At 35.9% G+C, this 20,147-nt stretch overlaps 1 protein-coding gene across 5 annotated transcripts; it reads right to left on the bottom strand.

Annotated features, from left to right (window-relative positions):
• Window positions 1–311: 311 nt before the first annotated feature.
• Window positions 312–17,739, bottom strand: LOC107733914 (phosphoinositide 3-kinase regulatory subunit 6-like). Of its 5 annotated transcripts, none has more exons than XM_016545763.1 (21): window positions 17,629–17,739; window positions 16,765–16,845; window positions 16,556–16,660; window positions 13,754–13,843; window positions 13,337–13,428; window positions 12,784–12,852; window positions 12,121–12,253; window positions 11,896–11,965; window positions 11,519–11,702; window positions 9,824–9,968; window positions 9,468–9,554; window positions 8,033–8,492; window positions 6,731–6,830; window positions 6,480–6,602; window positions 4,824–4,931; window positions 4,381–4,483; window positions 4,212–4,279; window positions 3,910–4,000; window positions 3,741–3,793; window positions 3,011–3,117; window positions 312–1,483 (listed from the first exon to the last, which is right to left on the bottom strand). In XM_016545763.1, exons 3-21 carry the CDS (start codon window positions 16,602–16,604, stop codon window positions 1,327–1,329), a joined length of 2,289 nt encoding a protein of 762 aa, XP_016401249.1. In that variant the 5' UTR covers window positions 16,605–16,660; window positions 16,765–16,845; window positions 17,629–17,739; the 3' UTR covers window positions 312–1,326. The 5 variants fall into 5 exon arrangements, with proteins under 5 accessions (XP_016401249.1, XP_016401250.1, XP_016401251.1 ...); XM_016545764.1 differs by having other exon boundaries at window positions 16,556–16,657; XM_016545765.1 differs by lacking the exon at window positions 16,765–16,845.
• Between the last annotated feature and the right edge of the window lie 2,408 nt (window positions 17,740–20,147).

Genomic DNA, 20,147 nt, shown 5'->3' with positions numbered 1-20,147 from the left:
AGCGACGGCTGTGGATAACTAGACATCATTAAGCAGCGTCAGAAATTACACTGCTATTCCTGACTCCTTGACGACATCTTGTGGTCATCATCATCATCAACAACAACAACAACATTTTTGTGCGGTCAGGGTAGCTTCAAGTTTATTTCCTAATGCTTCTTCTTACAAATTTTTTTTTTTAAAGTTTTAAACATCGTAACTGTGTTAATAAATCTGGACTCAAGTTTGTTGCAATCATTTGAAAATGCTACATTTATTTAGCATATGTATTTACAAAATCAAATCACAATATTTACAAAACAAGAGGTAAAATCAACAATTGTGCAAACTTTTGGCATAAATTAATGCCATAAATCTAAAAGAAATAGAACTGAATTAGGTTGGATAATCATATTATTGTGATCATGTTTGTTCTTTAAAATAAATGCCTGGCATAACCGGAAGACTGGGATTATTGGCATCAGATCAGAACCGCTGGAAAAGAACCCCAAAATATAATTCAGAATGTACAGAGATTGATGTAAGGAAGATTAAAATATTGGCACCACTAATTATTGTGTTAAAGAAAGACTTTGACTCTTGACCAGCTTAATGCACAACACAACCTTTCAAAGCTTGAACCTTTTGTGTAACAATAGTGCTGTTCATAGACAGTAATTAAAATACATATCATTTATGCTTTTTAATTTTAAACATGTTTTTGATGCTATAAAACCTTCTTATGGAAGGTCCTAAATTTGTAAACATGTATAGTGGGATAAAAATAAAAGCATAAAACAAAGAATGTATCAAAGAAGTGCAAATCATTAAGGTAATGTCAGTTTCTCTGAAACACTTGGTCATATGGCATATATTTTATGTTATACAGACATACTAACGAACCACTGCACCTGCATTATACTGTAATAAACAGTTACTCTGTTTTTCTGCTGGAAAATCCAGATGAAAGCCTGGCAGTGTGTGGAGAATTCTCTTCTTCACATACACTTAATGTGTACATATTAAGGAGCAGGTTGATTGTTAAAGCAGAAAACAAGTTCAAGTAAATCCTACGTCTTTGAGAAACTCAATACCATGCCTGCATTAGTGTTAGTGAGTTAGCTGTGTTACACATTAAAATACTTCCTGGACCGATCAACTTGTGATTCACAGATAAAAGTATATATTGCAGTAAAACCTGCTTGGTGAAGTGTCTTAGCTGATCATTTGATCCCATGGCGACACTACTGCACAGTGCATTGTTTAAAACACAATACACATACTGCAAGAGTCCAGAACTGGCCTTTATGTTGACAGCTAGCAGCCTCCATCCCGATCCTTGTTCGTTTAGTCGATTATTCCAGCAAATGTGTTGATGGGCAGAGTCAATCCTTTGCTCATGTATTTGCTCAGTCCAGCATCGCTGTTACCTTCTGCCATGAACTTTGACTTCAAGGATTTTTGAACGTAATATCCAGGGTCTCGACATGGAGCAACCTCAATGCTGTGTTAGAAAATATAGTACAATGCAAAGAAATCAATGTTTCATCTAATCTGTATCACTCTGAGACCAGAAGAAGGCATTTTTTATTCTTCATTCTAACTCTATGTCTTAATTATTCTTTAAATCAAGTTAATCTAATTGTTGTAAGAATACTGTACACTACTGTTCAAAAGTTTGGGGTCAGTAAGAGTTTTTTTTTCATACGTAATACTTTTATTTTGCAAAGATGCATTACATTAATCCACAGTGACAGCAAAATTGTTTTGTTGTTACAAAAAAATTCTATTACAAATAATATGCTGTACTTTTGAAGTGTGACAATAGTAAAAACTGTTACTTGAGCACCAAATCAACATATTTTAATGATTTATGAAGGATCATGTCCCATTGAAGATTGGAGTCATGGCTGCTGATAATTTAGCTTTGCCATCACAGGAATAAATTAAATTTTTAATTATATTAAAATAAAAAATATATAAAAAAACAGTTATTTGAAATAGTAATAATATTTTACAATACACTCTTAAAAATAAAGGTTCTTCACAGCGATGCCATAGAAGAACCGTTTTTGGTTCCACAAAGAACCATTCAGTCAAAGGTTCTTTAAAGAACCATCTCTTTCTTACCTTTTTATAACCTGAAGAACCTTCTTCAGATGTTATTCTTTATGGAAAAATGTTAAATACTCCACCATTCAAAAGTTTTAGGTCTTTCAGATTTTTTTGGGGAAACAAATGAATACTTTTATTTAGCAATAATGCATTAAATTCATCAAATGTGACAATAAAGACATGTATAATGTTACAAAAGATTTATTTGTTGTTCTAAATGCTGTTCTATTAAACTTTCTATTAATCAAAAATCCTGAAAAAATGTATCAGGGTTTCCACAAAAATATGAAGCAGCATAACGGTTTGAAAAATTTATAATAAGAATAAATGTTTCTTGAGCATAAAATCAGCATTATTAGAGTGATTTCTGAAAGATCATGTGACCCTTAAGACTAAAGTAATGGCTGCTGATAATTTAGCTTTGCCATCACAGGAATAAATTAAATTTTTAATTATATTAAAATAAAAAAAATATAAAAAAACAGTTATTTGAAATAGTAATAATATTTTACAATACACTCTTAAAAATAAAGGTTCTTCACAGCGATGCCATAGAAGAACCGTTTTTGGTTCCACAAAGAACCATTCAGTCAAAGGTTCTTTAAAGAACCATCTCTTTCTTACCTTTTTATAACCTGAAGAACCTTCTTCAGATGTTAAAGGTTCTTTATGGAACCATTTAGACAAAAAAAAAGGTTCTTCTATGGCATTGTGAAGCACCTTTATTTTTAAGAGTGTACTACTGTTTTCACTGTATTTTGAACAAATAAATGCAGCCTTGGTATAGGGCTGCATAAGAGACTTCTTTCCAAAATACTAAAACATCTTACCAACCTCACACTTTTGAATGGTAGTGTAGGTAATGAACCTCTTAATTAAAATGATAACATGAGCAGAAAAAGCACTGATTTCTCACCTCTCAACGTTCATAAATTTCCTTCGAAAGTCTTTGTCCAAACGTACTGTGAATGTTGATTTGTCTGGCGTCTTCAATTTAAAATTGCATGTTCTGATTTTTGTCTCCTAAAAAAAGAAACAAATCACAGCATAAATATCTGAACTTAATCAGATATAAGTTGCATTTACTTCTCATGACAGCCGAGCTAAAACGCTTCACAGTTACAATCCAACAACATAAAAGTAGAGAGTTAAAGGGGTGGTTGACTGTTTTTTTTTCTAGGCTTGATTGTGTTATTGGGGTGCAGTCTAATGTGTTAATGCTTCGTTTAAAAAAAAACAACATTATTTTTCACACAATTTACCTTTATTCCACACCGCTCTGTCCCTTCTCCTATAAACGCGCTGATCATTTCCTGCTTTTATGAAGCCCCTCCCTCAGAAAAACACAATGAGCTCAGATTGGTTAGCTAGCCTAGTGTGTTGTGATTGGCTAAACCTCCTCTAGTGCACGTCTAAATGTCCCGCCCCTTGCCTCAGCGACATGTGCTCCGGTTGTATTGTAAACAATGACGTCGTCTATATTGCTTCGAGCCCGATTGAGACCCAGAGAACATTAGTGAAGAAGATCGCGCAGAACCTGTGCAAGCACGGCAAATATATATAAAATATATTTTCCGAAAAAAAAAGAAAGAAAGAAAAGTATGTAGTTTTCTCATTTTGTACAGTTTTGGCTTAGCCAGACCTACCGTGATACTCTTTGGCTTTGTGTCACTGAAAGTGACCATGAGACAGTTGAGATCTACAAAGTGGGAAGTAAAATAGTGATTTATTTAAAATTGTTCAGGTTGAAGTTAATGTTTATCTAAATTGATTAACAAAAACAAATACCTTTTCAGTCAAATCATGTAACTTTACCTTCAGTTTTGTTTTGTGGTATTGCTGAAATCTGGGCGCCTGTGGTTCTGAGTGAGAACCCTCTCTCAATCTCCCGGTTGCTTAGCGACACCTAAAAGGAATGTGAAGGGCCATATGAGGTCAACTAAGATTTGCTGGTCACTTAATTTTTAATTCTATAAAAAAATCCTGAATGTTTCTTTGTGACTTAAGAACGTCACTGACTGGAAAACCGACCAATCAGCAACACCAGTCATATTGTATGTGACAAGGTACATGAAAAATACTCTGATAACAACAAAGACAGCACAAGTGATACTTACTTTTAAGTAGCTAAACGAGATCAGTGCTCCACAAAGCTCAGCAGGCATCTTCCTCTGTTTGACAGTGTCTAAGGAAAGAATGTTGGCTGTAAATATTGGCTGAATGAACTGCTGGCCTAAATTTGGGGTGGCAATGGCTGTACTTATCCCAAATGTGGTTATTGAATACCTTTATGTGCAGCTTGGGCCTTTCTAAACTCTGGAAAATCCACTTCCAGGTCTGTGACAAAAACTTCTTCCACAGGTTCTTTGGACTTGCTGGAAAAGTAAATCTGCAAAAATAGAATATAAAATAAAAACAAGAATGGTATGTTATATTTCAAAAAGTGTTCTGTAGATCATTCAACAGCTTAAATAAGGTAATAAACAGCTTGACCTTCTGAGCTTGAACTGTGGCTCAGTACTTTCTCTTCTTTTTATACTGCTTTCACATCTTTTATGCTTATTTGTATATAACATATTTATTGCAAACTTAAGAGTAAAAAACAAAAAAAAAACTTGTTTCTTCTACATGCAAGCTTACTTGGTGACTAAATTACACCTGAAACTCATGCCATTATAGCTGAAAAAAACTAATTACGTAAAACAGTACAAAAGGGCATTCATTCTCACCTTAATGTAGTACATGTTGAAGTACACCGGCTGTTGTCCCATACGCACGTAATACGAGATGACGTCAGCTAAGAAAAGGTCACATTCTTGTGGTTTGCCAGTGCTGGACTGGAAGATTAAAAATAAAACAAAGCAAAACCATTTGCATTTTAAATTAATTATAATTTAAAGTTATACTGACATCATTCTTTGGGAGTGATGTTTGATGACTTGAATGTGCACTTGTAGTGTACTTATGTATTAAAAAAAAAAAAACTGTACTTGCAGATAAAATACATTAAAGAAATAAAAGGTAACTTAAGTGTACTTAAAGAGAGTACACCTCTCTAAGGTATTTTCTAAGGTCAGGTATGCATCTTCTACTCTTAGATTTATCTTTGAGAGTTTGATGTTTGTATTGATATGATTTAATCTCTTAAAATTGGCTATGTAATTGGCATAATGCCTATTTACCTAACTGATAATAAATTGTTACATTTGATTTTATTCTGTTTTACTCTGTAATTATTGACTCTAGTAGATTACATTGCATCCTTGTTACTGCACTTTCTGCGTCAGGTTAGTAACGGACTAAAATTCAGTTGAGATGGAGCATAGGGCACACCAACTGTATCTTTAGAAATCCGGCTAACACTTGGTATTAGTTCAAGTGTACTTAGATTGTAGGGGCTTATAGGGAATTTCCGTTTAGGTCAACTGGATGTTGTTCAATCAGCCTAAATAGTGTGAGCCTAACCTCTGTTTATTGTAATATTATTCTATCTAAGTGTACATGGGGAAACCATGGCATGACCATACCAAAGCCAGGGTAAGTAATGTTGGTCGGTTTATAATAGTGGTCGTGACCTCTGACTAGAAATAATGTTGCTTTATTCAAGTGTGTACAAATCTATGGGGGCTAATTAAAAGTACTTTTAGAATGAGCAAGCATAGGAGCGGCCGTCTAAAGTATTAGCCAATTACCTCTGTCTAATAACCAAGACTGACGAGAATGTGACCTTAAGATACGCTAACGGCTGAAGTGATATCTTTGAGCGACATGAGCACCCGAATGAACGAGTACAATAATATTAAAGAATAAATAGAATAATCAGATGTCTAGATAAAATATCCTATAAATGAACAATAATAATTGACATTCTAATTCAAATGCAGTGAATAAATGGAGTCAGATTAGATAATAAAATGGAGTCAGATTTGAATTGAACCTAAATTTAATAACTTTGCGCACTGAAATGACCGAACACGCAGGAAACCTTCATCCACCATTGGATACCTCCATAGGGCCAGTCGTGTGGACCTTACAAAAGTATGCTTATCTGCAGATATGTCATGAGCATGGTAATGTAAATATATCTGGGATTAAACTATTCACAAACTTCTTAATATACAAATCAATAAACAGCCTAACAAATTTGGAAAAAATGAATGTGTAAGCCAAATTTGGTAAGAGGAACATGTTTTTCACAATGAACAGTTGCTAGCTTTGCATTTACACAAGGAAATGCTCGAGAAAAAAAAAAATACCTGAAAGAGAAACTTTCAAACTTCCTCATTCCATACTGACTGACATAATCTCCTAAAAATACATGTACGCTCATATTTCTTACCAAAGTATGGCTAATATGCTAAATATCTGCCCATCTTTTGACATACCATTCTTGCAAGATCAGGAATCATCTGTCCAAGACTACAGACATTGCAATCGTACCACGGATCCACCATTCCAAGATAAGAGCCGAGAGCACAGATGTTATTGCTTGTAGAGGGCAGATTCTCCTAAAACAGATATTCTGTAAGATCATGCTAGTTCTGCTAAAAATGGAAGAAACTTTTTTTGATGAAAGTAATCAGTATTCATCTCAGTACACTTGCTGAAGCTTCCAAGAGAAGGAAAGGGTATTTACCTTCACAGGAGAGGATGTAGACGACTGGCGAGCAACAGGGATGTAGTACATCTGTAGGTTGACTTTCATAGTAAGAAACCGTCTCCTGGCTTCCCGTTTCCTGTGAAGCAAAGCCAAAATGTTGTTGTTCGAAACTGAATTCAATCATAACAGAACCCTAAACACAAAGGTGTGAAAGCATTTAGGGATCTGATGGTCTTAGAACAAGGAAACATACAGAAAACGTCCTTATTACAAAGAAATAAGAGGCTTCTTCAATAGATAATAATTGAAATGATCGGTTTGTAGGGTCTGTACTCTGTACAGTATGTTTATTCTATACCAACCCCACAAGCCAAGTTACTTTTAATCGAGAGTTTATTTGAATGTTGTCCCTGCTTCAAGCCTTTTTCAGGAATATTAACTTGTCTCCTTCAAGTCAAGTAATTCCAAAAATGTCAGATACAACTGTCCAAACAACTGTATTACATTATAATGAACAAGCCTCATTAAAGGATGAAATTACTGAAGAGAGTAACCTTATTAAAAGGTTAGTTCACCCAAAAATAAAAAATTAGCCTGTGATTTACTCACCCTCAAGGCATCCTAGGTGTATATGACTTTCTTTTTTCAGACGACAGTTTCTTTCGTACGACATTTAGCGCAAGCTAGAGAAAACGGTTTATAACGTTTTAAATATGGATAATTTTCTTACAAAAATTCATTGATTTTCTACAGGAGGTCTTTATTCACCCCCCCGGAGCCATGTGAGGCATTTTTTATTATGGATGGAAGCACTTTATTGGACTTCTTTTGGACTGTTGAATGAAAACACCCACCCACTGCCATTATAAAGCTTGGAAGAGTCAGGACATTTTTAAAAATATAACTCTGATTGGATTCCTCTGAAAGAAGAAAGTCATATACACCTTGAGGGTGAGTAAAACATGGGCTAATTTTCATTTTTGGGTGAACTAACCCTTTAAGTAGTTTAGTGAAATATTTTATCATTATTTCTAAGAAAGAACATCACTCTTATTGATATAAAAAAATAATTTGGTATAATCAACAGAATCATGTGGTGCAGAAAACATGCAAAAAAGCATAAAACGAGAAAATTACATGAAAAGGACCACTTCAGACCCCCATGATTATGTGTCAAATTCAATATGTCTCTTAAAATATCAGATATTTTACATGATTGTGATATGGCAAGCTTAGTTCATTTAAAAAAAATGTCATGAGATGCAACTCCCAAAAATGTAATGACATTTCTGAATTAATTTACAATACCGGTAATACCAGTACTGTAATATCTCCTACCTTAACCAGTAGTATGCCCTGGCTAGCCTTCCCACTGCCCGGTCATCTCCCATCACCACTATTTTAGCAGTGTAGTCCCGTTCTTCCTTGGGCAAGGTGGTACTACTATTTCCTGCTCTCCTCTGCAGTGTGCCACTGCTGCCAGCTGTGCCCGTCTCCTCCAGTGCGTCCTGCATCAGAGCCATGCTGTCGGTGACAGACGGCTTCACCTTAATTCCTCCACGCCGTGACAGTCGCCCACTGGTAATTTCAGGCTTTAAGGTTCTTCCTCCAGGAAATTCCATGTCAGAAGCCTCAGGTCCCTGCATGTCACGCTCTATACCACTGTCCGTCGACATGACAGAGTACCGTGGCATGTCTGAGTTGAGGTCTGTGGGTAAGTCAGACATATAGAAGTCCTCTGAACTCATCAGGCTTTCACTGAACGATCCAGAACGGATGAATTTGGCCAGTTCTCTCCCTGTGGGCAGACAGGATGAAAAGAAATGTTGTATTTTTGTGAATAGCCTCAACTCTCTTGGGTTTAGATGAATTCATGTATGCTAAGATCTATTTCTGTGTGATTTAACCCTAAAAATACTTTTCTTGCTATACTCTAATGTCTAATTTCTGACTTTAATAAAAGTTTTTAAAATTTAAAAAAGAATTTAAAAAAAAATACTTATGTTTCCTGAAAAAAAAAAAAAATTATTTTGCAGTGTAGTAATCTCACTGGAATCTCCTTTAGAGTTTCAGATCTCAACAATGTCATAAACTATGCTCAGATTCACCAAGAGACCAAAGTCTGTAGTCAATCAATGCATTCAATGCAATCAGTCAATCAATCAATCAATCAATCAATCAATCAATGTCAAAGGCTATTAACACTAACACACACACTAACAAAAGAAAGCAAATCAGTAGCTGGGACAAAGACATGGAGAGTTAAGGACACTCGTCACATTTGGCGCAAGATCGAATCCACTTTTTTCCAATTCCAAACTTATTCCTATCACATATCAGCTTGTTTATATTAAATTAAAAAATAAGAAAATATTCAACATGTGCTTATAAAGCACTAACGGGTATTTAATAGTGGAAATAAAGGTTTTAACAAGCATTTACTAGGCCTATACTTGAAACTGGATGTGGTCCTTCCTGGACCTATGAGGACACCTTTACTGATCTGCAGGTTGGGGTAGGTATAGGGAGGGCTTTAGGGATAGGGACAAGTAAGGTCCCAACAAGGAAGCATTCATTTATGATTTTAATAATTGTGCAATGACTATGTTGTTATTACTGCATACTGTTGTACTCTTTTACTACAATACACTGAGGTGCAAATAGTATCTGGCACAACTAATTTTGATTATTACTTATTAATTATAATGATCTTGCAACACTATTAGTACAAATAGTCCCTGCCAAGACATTTTTGTAAATGAATTCCACTTACAGAGCTCCTCTTCCTCCCACCACAGATGGAAACTCATCTCCGGATTGGGAAGTGGAACATAGCACAGGGAGCCACTGGACAATAGACCTGAAACCCCAAACCCGTCACAATGACACCACAAACAAATCCTGCTTTCTGATCCGGCTACACAAGTTGGATAACAAAAAAGGAGGAAAAAATAAAAAATATCTAGGTCTTTTATTAGAGGAAAAAAGCTATTTTGGTACAGATGGAGTTGGTCAAGAGTATTTGTTTGTGTTTGTGAGAGAGCGTAGATAAGAATATAGAAACAGTGCAGAATAGAATAGAATAGAATAGAATAGAATAGAATAGAATAGAATAGTTTTGTAGCATACCTTTCTTGGTGTCACGGAGGATCTGTAAGTATAACTCTTGTAGTTTCTGTCTGGTCTGACCCCGATCACCTCTGTTACTGTCTGCGCTCTGGTCTACTGTTGCAAGCACTTCATTAAAGTACGACTCCACATCCTGGTCCATATTCTGACATATGCACAGACAGGTAATCAGACACACAAACACTTACACAGAAAGCCACACAGCATGAAATCACACATGCAGATGCACACACAAACATACAGCCATAATTCAGACAGACACATATGGGATGTCCTGTGGATGTCCTGTCCTGTTGCTTTGAGTTTTCTGAAAATAAACTGCAGACAGCTAACGTTTGGACAGAGACCGAGAGATGCTGACCTGCAATAAATGCTCACCCTTTGTCTCCATCATTGTATAGTCTCACAACTAAAATTATAGAGTACTTAGACTGTTATACACAGGTTAAATGTAGGTACAGACCATTTCCTATTCATTTAGAATAATTAATCCTTTCTCTTCACATAAACTTTTTAGCAGAGGGACAGTTTTGACTAGGTAAGAGCAAAATGGCATGTTGCACCATGTCCCAGAGATCATTTCTGATTCACAGCTGGTTGCTGTGACAAAATGTAACATCTGAATACTTGTACTCTTGACTCTTACTCATACAGAAGCCTGTGATAAATGGTGCTGCATAGAAAACATAAATTCTGAGTGTGACTGTGGACGACTGGCATATGGGGTATATCAGAAAAGTGTATAATTCATACCAGATCTATGTACAGACATGCAGATACATAACAAATACATAACAGGACCTACTACAGGACTACCATTCAAAAGTTTGGGGTCGGTATGAATTCTTATTGTTTTATTGTCTCTTTTGCTCACCAAGGCTGCTTTTTTTGATGAATAACAAAGTAACAGTAAAAAGCAATATTTTAATATATTTTAAAATTTAATTTATTCCTGTGATGGCAAAGCTGAATTTTCACTCCAGCCACTCCAGTCTTCAGTGTCACATCCTTCAAAATAATACCAATTTTCCAATTTGCCTCTTAAGAAACATTTATTACAACAGTTGAAAAAAAGTATTGCTGCTTAATATTTTTTCTTTTAAAGATTTATTTTTGGCATTTTTGCCTTTATTTTGACAAGACAGATCAGAATTGACAGACAGCCAAGTGGGAGAGAGATAGGGACGGAATCGGGAAAGGTCCTAGAGTTGGGATTTGAACACGGGACATCCGTTGCGCAATGGCGCTGTATGTCGGCGAGTTGCCCATAAGGCTATCGGCGTCGACTGCTGCTTAATGTTTTTGTGGAGAATGTGTTTTTTTTCAAGATGTTTTGATGATTAGAAAGTTCCCAATGAAAATAAAAATGATTTGTAACCATGTAAAGTCACTTTTCATCAATTCAATGCATCCTTTCTGAATAAAATTAATTTATTTTAAAAAATCTTACTGATCCCAAACTTCTTCAATTGTGCCTAGCTTATATTACATTGTTTTACCAGATATGTGCAACAAACAATGAAAAAAGTGCAGAAAAAGTTATCGTATCATTTATGCAGCATCATAATGTTTTATCTCTGTATGCATTACTTGGATACTTCGATATTCATTTGTCAGTTTCAGGATCTAAGATTTGTTAGTGAACTTCTGGGCTATGCTAGTCCACAACTAGCTTTTCTAGACAACATCACTGACCTGCAAAGCATCATTGAGAGAGGGCCCGTGACAATCCTCTCCCAGTGCCGCCTGAAGACTGTGCTGCACTACACAGCGCATCAAGCTCAACGGGTTCCGGAACATTCCTTGAGCCTCAATGTCAGCCTTCAGAACAGTGCTAAGAGACTCGGAAAATACTGCAGGATCCGCAAACACAAACACCCTGAACATGGCACAGAACACAGCCATCAAAAACTCACAAACACAATTATTCACAGAGAGAGAGAGAGAAACATTGATCTGATTCACTCCTAACTGGGCTGAATTTAAAAAAAATGTTTAAACATTTTAAATATGACTTTAGTGAAGTGTTCAATACGTTTTGAGATCACATTGACGCAGAGACATTGACTCACCTTTCCTGCTGAGGATAGTGTTCATTTTTCAGATTTTGTTCTGCAATTATCATTTTCTGATACAAAAGGCCTATGAGAAAAGAAAAAAAATGCACGTCATACTCACAGGGATCATGTTTTCTTCTTTATGACTTTAATGACTGATACGTTTTTCTTGGCTACAAGCCAAAAGAAAAACTAAGATCAGGAGAGATGATCATATTTTGTTTGAGGAAAGTAACAAACCTGGAGCAAGTCGTTCTGCTTTCATTTGGCCAGCATAACTAAGGCCCACAGTGCAGTACGGCTGAGGCAGAGTCAACAACCTCTTGCAGAAGTCATAAACTCTTTTATAGAGGTCATCAGGTATGTATACTGTCTGCAAAGAAACACAAGGAAGGATGTCATGCAGAATGTTGGTGGCTTCTACAGTTTTTGTTTAGCATACAAGGGGACTGGGTTCAAATTTAAATGATATTCTGATAAGAATGGACACATGATAACAACATTTTCATTTTAAAACAAATGTTTTTCAGAGGGTGCAAATTGATTGAACTGAGCAACATATTTCTGGAAATGACACTTCTGTGTAAGTGAACAAACCCTCAGACTCCCCTCCAAGACATCTTTAACCAGGTAAATGAGCCAGTGTCTAAAACAGTGCTTTTCATCTGGTTGGTCTGTTCTGATATGTTTGCTAAATATGCTATATAAGTTCAAATAAATAAAAAAAATCGTAATATTAACACATTTCAATGTTTGATCTCAAAGAAAACAATTTTGGTGTTGTCTTTAATTCCCACTTGATGAAATATCTGGATCCTGATTCAAAACCAGCTGAGAATCACTAGTCTAAAAGTAAAATTAAGGACAGTTAAAAGCTGTAAGAGTAGCCATCCTTTCTTTTACCTGCATCACAGCATATATAAGTGTATTAAGTAGAGGAATTAGATGATTCTTGCAGTCAGTTCTTTCAGCCTGTATACGAAAACAAGGAAAATCATGTTTACTATCTATCCATCCAATCATTCACTAATTCATATAAATCATTCTATAATTCATTCACAGCCTACAGCTTTTCTTTGTGTTCTTTGTGAAATTAAGTAAAATCATCATTACTTATGTGTTAATTAACTGTTTTTAGTAGTTAATTATCCTGTAATTGTTAACTATTATTATAATAAACGAACTCTTTATAGTGACAGTAGCAACAGATAATCATTTCAAGCTTCTTAGGCAAGTACCTTCAAATAATGTTGTCATAATAAACACTAAATACAGTAACTGCAATTGAGTCCTCGCTTCATCTCCCCGCACGCACCGTGACAGGGTGTACTCACTTCTGAGGGATACTGTAGGTCATACTAACAGAACATGCTTGAACTATTTTGTCAGCTCACTAAAATGGGAATTGTAATGCAATATTTCAACAAGCATTATGCCATAGAAACTGGTGACTCACTCTTTCTAGTTCCTTGATGGCCACTCTCACCAAAGCCAGACTCCTGAGAGAACTGTTCTGCACTTTCTTATGTAATGTCCATCTTAGCATCCCTGCAGAATGAACAAAATTGAACAGCTCTTATATACACCAAACTAGAATATGTATGCAACACATTTTGTGTATTGATACTGCAACTTGAGACTGGCACCCCAGTTGTTGCATGATACTCATGCTTACAGAGTAGTGTGAATTTTTGACATGGCCTTTATACGCAACTTCAACAGATGACACTAATGATTAGATTGCAGATTGTGGTTCTTAAAGAAACCGTGTCTTTTTTAGCTTGTCTTATTCTTTGCATAGCAAGTATGGCATCTAGGTTTGGTCTTCAGGTGTGTTCTTTTGTTAGGTGTAATCTTTAAGTGTGAATCATACCTTTGTTGACAGCTGGTTTCTCAATGTCCATTTCTCTCATAATGGTTAGCAGGCTACGGTAGATTTCGGATTCAATGGCAGCATATTCAGCTTTTTAAAGAGAAGCCAACAACATAGCATTTGAATGCTGATATAAATCAGTTGATATGTGTGAGATACTCTACCGTTCAAAAGTTTGGGTCAAAGTTCATTAAATACTGTTTTTAAGTTAATCAAAATACTATTTTTAACTGTTTAGGGGTTGCACGACTACTGATTTCTGCTAGTCGATTTCTTATTTAAAAAATACTCGAGTTACTCGACTACTCGTGGTTCATGCTACTGTAAATGAAAAGACATGAAATAGTTCTTATCAATAAACGTGTATTCATGCATAGCCTAATGCAACAATTACATATGTAAATTGTCAAAACTTTATAATTATGACATTACATATTTTAATTTTCATGTAACAGCCAGTATTTGCATCTATAACAATCACAAAATTATTCGTATCTGCATTCGGATAAAACCAGTTGGAACGTCGTACAGTTACTTGATAAGACCGTTATGACTATCTTTTTTTTTCATAGTTATCACTGAACAAGTATGCCGTGTTAAACTAAAATAATTATTAATTTCTAAAAATATATTTATCATGCAAGCAGAGAGATGTCATGACAAAGGTTTAGTGATCATTTGAACACGACTGAATTAATTAAATGCACACATTTTCATTACGCAGAACTCTTTAAGCGAGTCTTTTTCTGAACTTCACTAAACAAATGTGCGTGTGCCACGCAAACCAGCAAAAGATAAAGATGCAAACATGTAGGCCTAGAAAATGTATCTGTATCTAAGTTGATTATTAGCCTACTCTTGAGAGAGAGCTGGTTTTGTTTTTGAGAGACTCACAACGCGGCTGTTTGATTGGTGATCGCGCTGTGCTTATTCTATTCAGTCGTATCATATCGTAGCCTAAGGTTTAAATCATTGCCTTTTAAATATATACAAATAATAGAACGTGTATGATGTATTATTATAGGTGATATTACTCTTGCCAAGCTCTGATTTATGAAAGATGCGCGGAGAGGCAAGAGCAATGCAGTGTTTGATTTGCGCACTTTTCATTCATAAAGCTTACATTCATTCACTTCACACTCTATTGTACGGTGACCGGAAGAGGTAGGTATAGTTTGAGACAGCGCCATTGGTTTGGGATTACTCACCGCTGACTGGACGAGACATCTGTCAATCAACGTATACAGGAAGAACCAGCCGAAGAACAGCAGAGTCGTGGTAGAAAGTTCGGAGATGGTATTAAAGTAGCTCAGTTTAAATGTATTGTATGAATTGCCCTTACTATGGAATAAAAATTACGGAGTGTCTATTTACATTTAATTAAAAGTAGTTGTAAACCATCAGCTCCAGTGGTGCAGATGGATAAGTGCGTGTCATTGGCTTTTTGACACGATCGACCGGGGTTCGATCCCGTCTTTTGCCGAACTTTTTTTTCCTCCCTTTTCAAATCTCGTATTAGCAATGGATTCTATTTACACTAAGTGAAAATAGCAGTATTTTTAGCAATATGCTATTTGCACTAAGTGCAAATACCTATTTACACTATGTTAAAATAGCAGGATTTCTACTATCAAGTATACTACTTGTTGCAAATAGTGGCAATTATCTGCACTTCAGTATTGTAGTACATTATAAAACAGTATGCAATAATAACATATTGAGTGTAAATTATAATTTTAATTTTAATTATTAAATGGATGCCACCTTATTAATACAATAAAGCCGTCCCTACACCTACCCTAACCCTACCCCATACTTTATTTTCAACTTTTTGATTATTTCCGTAATTTTTATTGAAAATAAATGCCTTTACGATGTGATACGAGATTTGAAAAGGGAGAAAAAAAAGTTCGGCAAAAGGCAGGATCGAACCCGGGTCGATCGCGTCAAAAAACCAACGACAAGCACTAATCCATCTGCACCACTGGAGCTGATGATTTACAGCCACTTTTAACGAAATGTAAAGAGACACCCCATATTTTTTATTCCATAGTAAGGGCATACTGAGCCGTGCCGAGCCGAGTCGTACCACGCAGTGGAAAAGCGCCATAACTGTTATAATGTCACTGAAGACTGGAGTATTGGCTACTGAAAATTCAGCTTTGCCATCACTGGAATAAATTACATTTTAAAACTTTTTATAATATAAAACAGTTATTTTAAATTGTAATATTTCACAATATTACTGTTTTACAGCCCCGGTATGCATAAGAGACTTCTTTAAAGTCGGCATGCGTACTGAGCCGTGCCGAGCCGAGTCGTACCACGCAGTGGAAAAGCGCCATAACTGTTATAATGTCACTGAAGACTGGAGTATTGGCTAGTGAAGCATCAGCTTCAGCTTTTCCCCCTGTCATTTATCCCAGCGTTTACCTCTCACGTCACTAGCTCTGCCCTTGCGCCATAGCTCGTGACCGGAAGAGAAGATGAGTCGTTTTGAGGGGGAGGGGAGGTTAACGTTTTTGATTAAAGATTACGAGGGCACATGATTTTTAAAAAAAATAATGAAGTGCACGGATAAATTATTTATAATAAACACTACAGTATTCCATTAAAAAATAAGAATTTTCAATTTTGATTTCATGGTGACTTTAAAACCATAAAAAAGTTATTGTCCCCAAATTTTAAATGGAACTGTAAATTTTAAAGTATCAAATGCATAATCAAATATTAAAATAGTGATTTGTCACCTTTTGTTATTTATAATTTACTCGTAGTTTCTCCAAAAGGTGTAACGCTCACCTGCCGAGTCCCCAACATTAATACTGCTAGAATTTCTCCAGGATGCCATGCTGTGGCTTGGTCCTTACATAACGAGGTAAACTGAAAAAATCACCACTGTGACTGCTGACACAAAGACAAAAAAATATTCAGAAAATGAGTATATAAAGTTAAAAGAGAAAATGAACACATTACATTTACAATTTACTAAATTCTGGCATCATACTCACTCTCATGTTGTTCCATTTCTTTCTTCTGCAGAACACCAAAGAACATAATTTGTGGAACATCTGGGTCCAAACAACATTTGACTGCATGGAACGAAAAAAAAAAGAACAGAAAAATTTTACAAAATACTTTTTTTTTTTTTTGGTGCTCCACAGAAGAAAGAAATGCATCCAGGTTTGGAATGACACGATCACGAGTAAATGTTTTGCTGAACTATCCCTTTAATGTGCTGGTCACATTAATCTGACTCACTCTTCTATTTTCCACTTCATGATGCTGAAATCTGATCTCACTTAAATTGCATATATGTGAGCTTATAAAACAGTAGATAATATCAAGTTATTTTGGGCATGGTTATATGCAACAGTAAACTGTTTACAGTAATTGATAGCTAAGGTAGTTTACCAAAAAGCAAACACACTCGCACATGACCAAGGCTAAAAGCCTCAGGTGCACTTTTACCCACTACTGATTACACAAGAAAACTTCCCCTTCATTTCACCCTCTCAGACACGGTTTATAACTGACCAGCAACGCAATGCAACTAACTGCTCCGTTGCTAAGACACTATTAAGTCACAACAGAATCTAAAAACTAGAAAGAGGAAAGGGAAAAGGAGAGAAAAAAACAATACTACGATAAAAAGCCAGAACGAGTGCAAAAAAACATGTAAACCAAATGAACTGAAACTAAACAAGGGGCCCTTTTTAGTGACCGAGACAGCTCGTAACTATGCAACTTTCCGGCAGTTTAGTTTCTCAGTGCTAAGAAGCACATTTCACAGGTTACCTCCAGTAAGCAGCAACTGTCTGTAAGTGCAATAAAATGTTGAAGTCTACTGAAGAAAAAGAAGTCTAGTGCCTTACCTTTTGTCCTTCAACTCATCATATACCACATGTATAAAAACTTGTGCTGGCCGAACAGTCACACTGAGAGCTGCACACTGTGTAACACTTCCTCTAACTGCTGCGGCTGTCACTGAGGACAACTGCAACTCTGACTCAAAGCTGAGTGAATGTGAGGGAGGGACGAGAAAGAGAGAGAGAGAGAGAGAGAGTTTGACAGAGGCATGGCAGAGGAAAGTTTAGAAGGAGGATCAGGGGAGAAAGAACGGCTAAATGTGTGAAAGAAGCGGGCAGAGTGGGTGTGTGGACACACTGAAGGGAAAGTCCTTTTGAATATGTTCGATTAATTTATCAATCTAATTATAAACAACACCCTGACCTGGATTTTGGACAAGTTCAGCATGAACGTTCATAGCCAAACAACGTGACGCATACTCATGTGTGGTTTGCATAAGCCTAGTGCTGCAGAATGGGAAAACAAGCACGTAAAGATTAAGCCCCTGATCCTGCACAAAAAGGCATTGAACAAGTGAAGAGAAACAGGGTCAAGAGCGCTGTATCAGCACAGAAAGCAGCTCGCTGAACCACAGGCTTCCTGTCGCTCACTTGGCCCTCACTCTCAGAGAGAGAGTAGATGACAGGACCTGACACATATCCTGTCCCCATAAATGTGGGGGCAGACCACACACACGGCTGAGATATATTTAGTGCCAGTCAAGAGAGAAAAAGTTACGCTTAGAAACTTTTGCTTTCTCACTTAGAGATAATGCCTCTGCATATGTAATAACCATAAGGTGTGGAGATTATGAGGAAGATGAATGACGCATTAAAAGTGTCCATAAGCAAAAGGATGGGAAAAAAACCCTTTTAAAAATCTATTTAAAAACATATATGGCAAGTTTATAGAAATGTATTTTTTTTGTATTCATGTTACTTCATATGGTCTTGAAAAACTTTACAGTTTGCATTTAATGACTAAAAATGTAATGTGGTGTAACATCAAGTAAGATTAATTGTATTTTTGATTACACATTGTAAGATTAATGTGTACATACTTTAAAAAGTTTTTCAATATTACACTTTTTCTGCATGTTTCTGCACCACAGATTTTCAAATATTAATAAGAAGAAAAGCTTTTTTGTTAAAATATTTTTATAAGGATTATTTAATGATGAACACCATATATGCTGATATACTTAAAGGGGTCATGAAATTCAATTTTAGATTTTTATATTATGTTTCTCGAGGTTGGTTTATGAAGTTTTTTGCACCAATAAAGGTTCAATACTTGTAAAAATTGTCATTTTGATCAGAGAAACATCTAGGTTTGACAGTCTCAACATCTTTATCTAACATCAGTATCACTCTTGTGGTTGATAGACAGACATGCAAGGCTGCCAAGTCCTTTAAAAATTTCCAGCCCAAAGCTGACTCAAAACCCACACAAAAGGGATGAAAACCAGCCCAATTTTCCTTCGTCCAATCACAGTTGCGGGATTCCCATAAAGGGCTCTAAATAAACATTTAAATTTTGATTATTCTATGTTTTAAATCTTAATTAGATGATTTAAGCTAGACATGTTTACAGTACATGTAGGGTGCATATTTAATTATTTAATCTGCATTTTATTCCCTTTCCTACTTACTTTTTACCTTTTGGTACGTCATCCAAAAAATGAAAATTCTGTCATCATTTACTCACTCTGATGCTGTTCTGTATGAGTTTATTTCTTCTGCTGAACACAAAACATATTCTGAACAATATGTACCAAACAGTTGCTGGTCCCCGCTGTTTGGTTACCTAGGCTATTCAAAATATCGTGTTTTTATGTTCAACAAAAGAAATAAACTAATATAGGCTTGGAACAACTTGAGGCTGAGTAAAAGATGACAGAATTGTAATTTTTTTGGTGAACTATTCCTTTAAATCTTCTTTTACTCTGTCTTTGATTTTTAGCATAGCATAATAAATTGTTTAAAATGTAGTATAATATGCATAACATCGTTACAATGCGAAATGCTGGAACCTTGGAAGTTGTTGACGTGATTATTCATAAAGCCTAATGAGGTTTGGGCCATACAAATTACGGGAGTTTTACCGGAGGCGAATGTAGCAAACATATAAAATACGCCCAGTGGGATTTTTTTATAGAAAGATTAAAAATACGGGAGAAATACGGGAAAAACGGGAGGGTTGACAGATATGCTTAACGGATTGTCTGTGCACCCCTCCAATTATTTTAACACTGTAGACTTTAAACAATCATTGGTACAACCCTCCCTTCTCTCTAAGAACAGTACTCATCCAGAGTGAGCAAAAGGGCTGGCAAAATCACTCTGGACCCCTCACATCCAGCACACTCCCTCTTTGAACTGTTGCCATCTGGTCGACGGCCTCGACGCTACAGAGCACTGAGCACCAGAACGGCCAGACACAGGAACAGTTTCTTCCCTCAGGCAATCCATCTCATGAACACTTAACAATAACTGTGGAACACAAACTATTTATTCACTCATACACTTATCTAACACACATACTC

Source organism: Sinocyclocheilus rhinocerous, unplaced genomic scaffold (assembly GCF_001515625.1).
Source record: "Sinocyclocheilus rhinocerous isolate Xijiao unplaced genomic scaffold, SAMN03320098_v1.1 scaffold550, whole genome shotgun sequence".
NCBI lineage: Eukaryota > Metazoa > Chordata > Actinopteri > Cypriniformes > Cyprinidae > Sinocyclocheilus > Sinocyclocheilus rhinocerous.
Note: the sequence above shows the minus strand (reverse complement) of the source record. Positions and strands in the feature narration are given on the sequence as shown.

Bases quoted from the DNA above. Each gene is read 5' to 3' on its own strand.
- LOC107733914 (XM_016545763.1), bottom strand. From the start codon at position 16,604: ATGGCATCCTGGAGAAATTCTAGCAGTATTAATGTTGGGGACTCGGCA. The intron at 9,555-9,823 runs GTATGCTACAAA...TTGGGGTTTCAG, and splicing joins CCTCCGTGACACCAAGAAAG to GTCTATTGTCCAGTGGCTCC. The intron at 6,603-6,730 runs GTAAATACCCTT...TATCTGTTTTAG, and splicing joins CTACATCCTCTCCTGTGAAG to GAGAATCTGCCCTCTACAAG.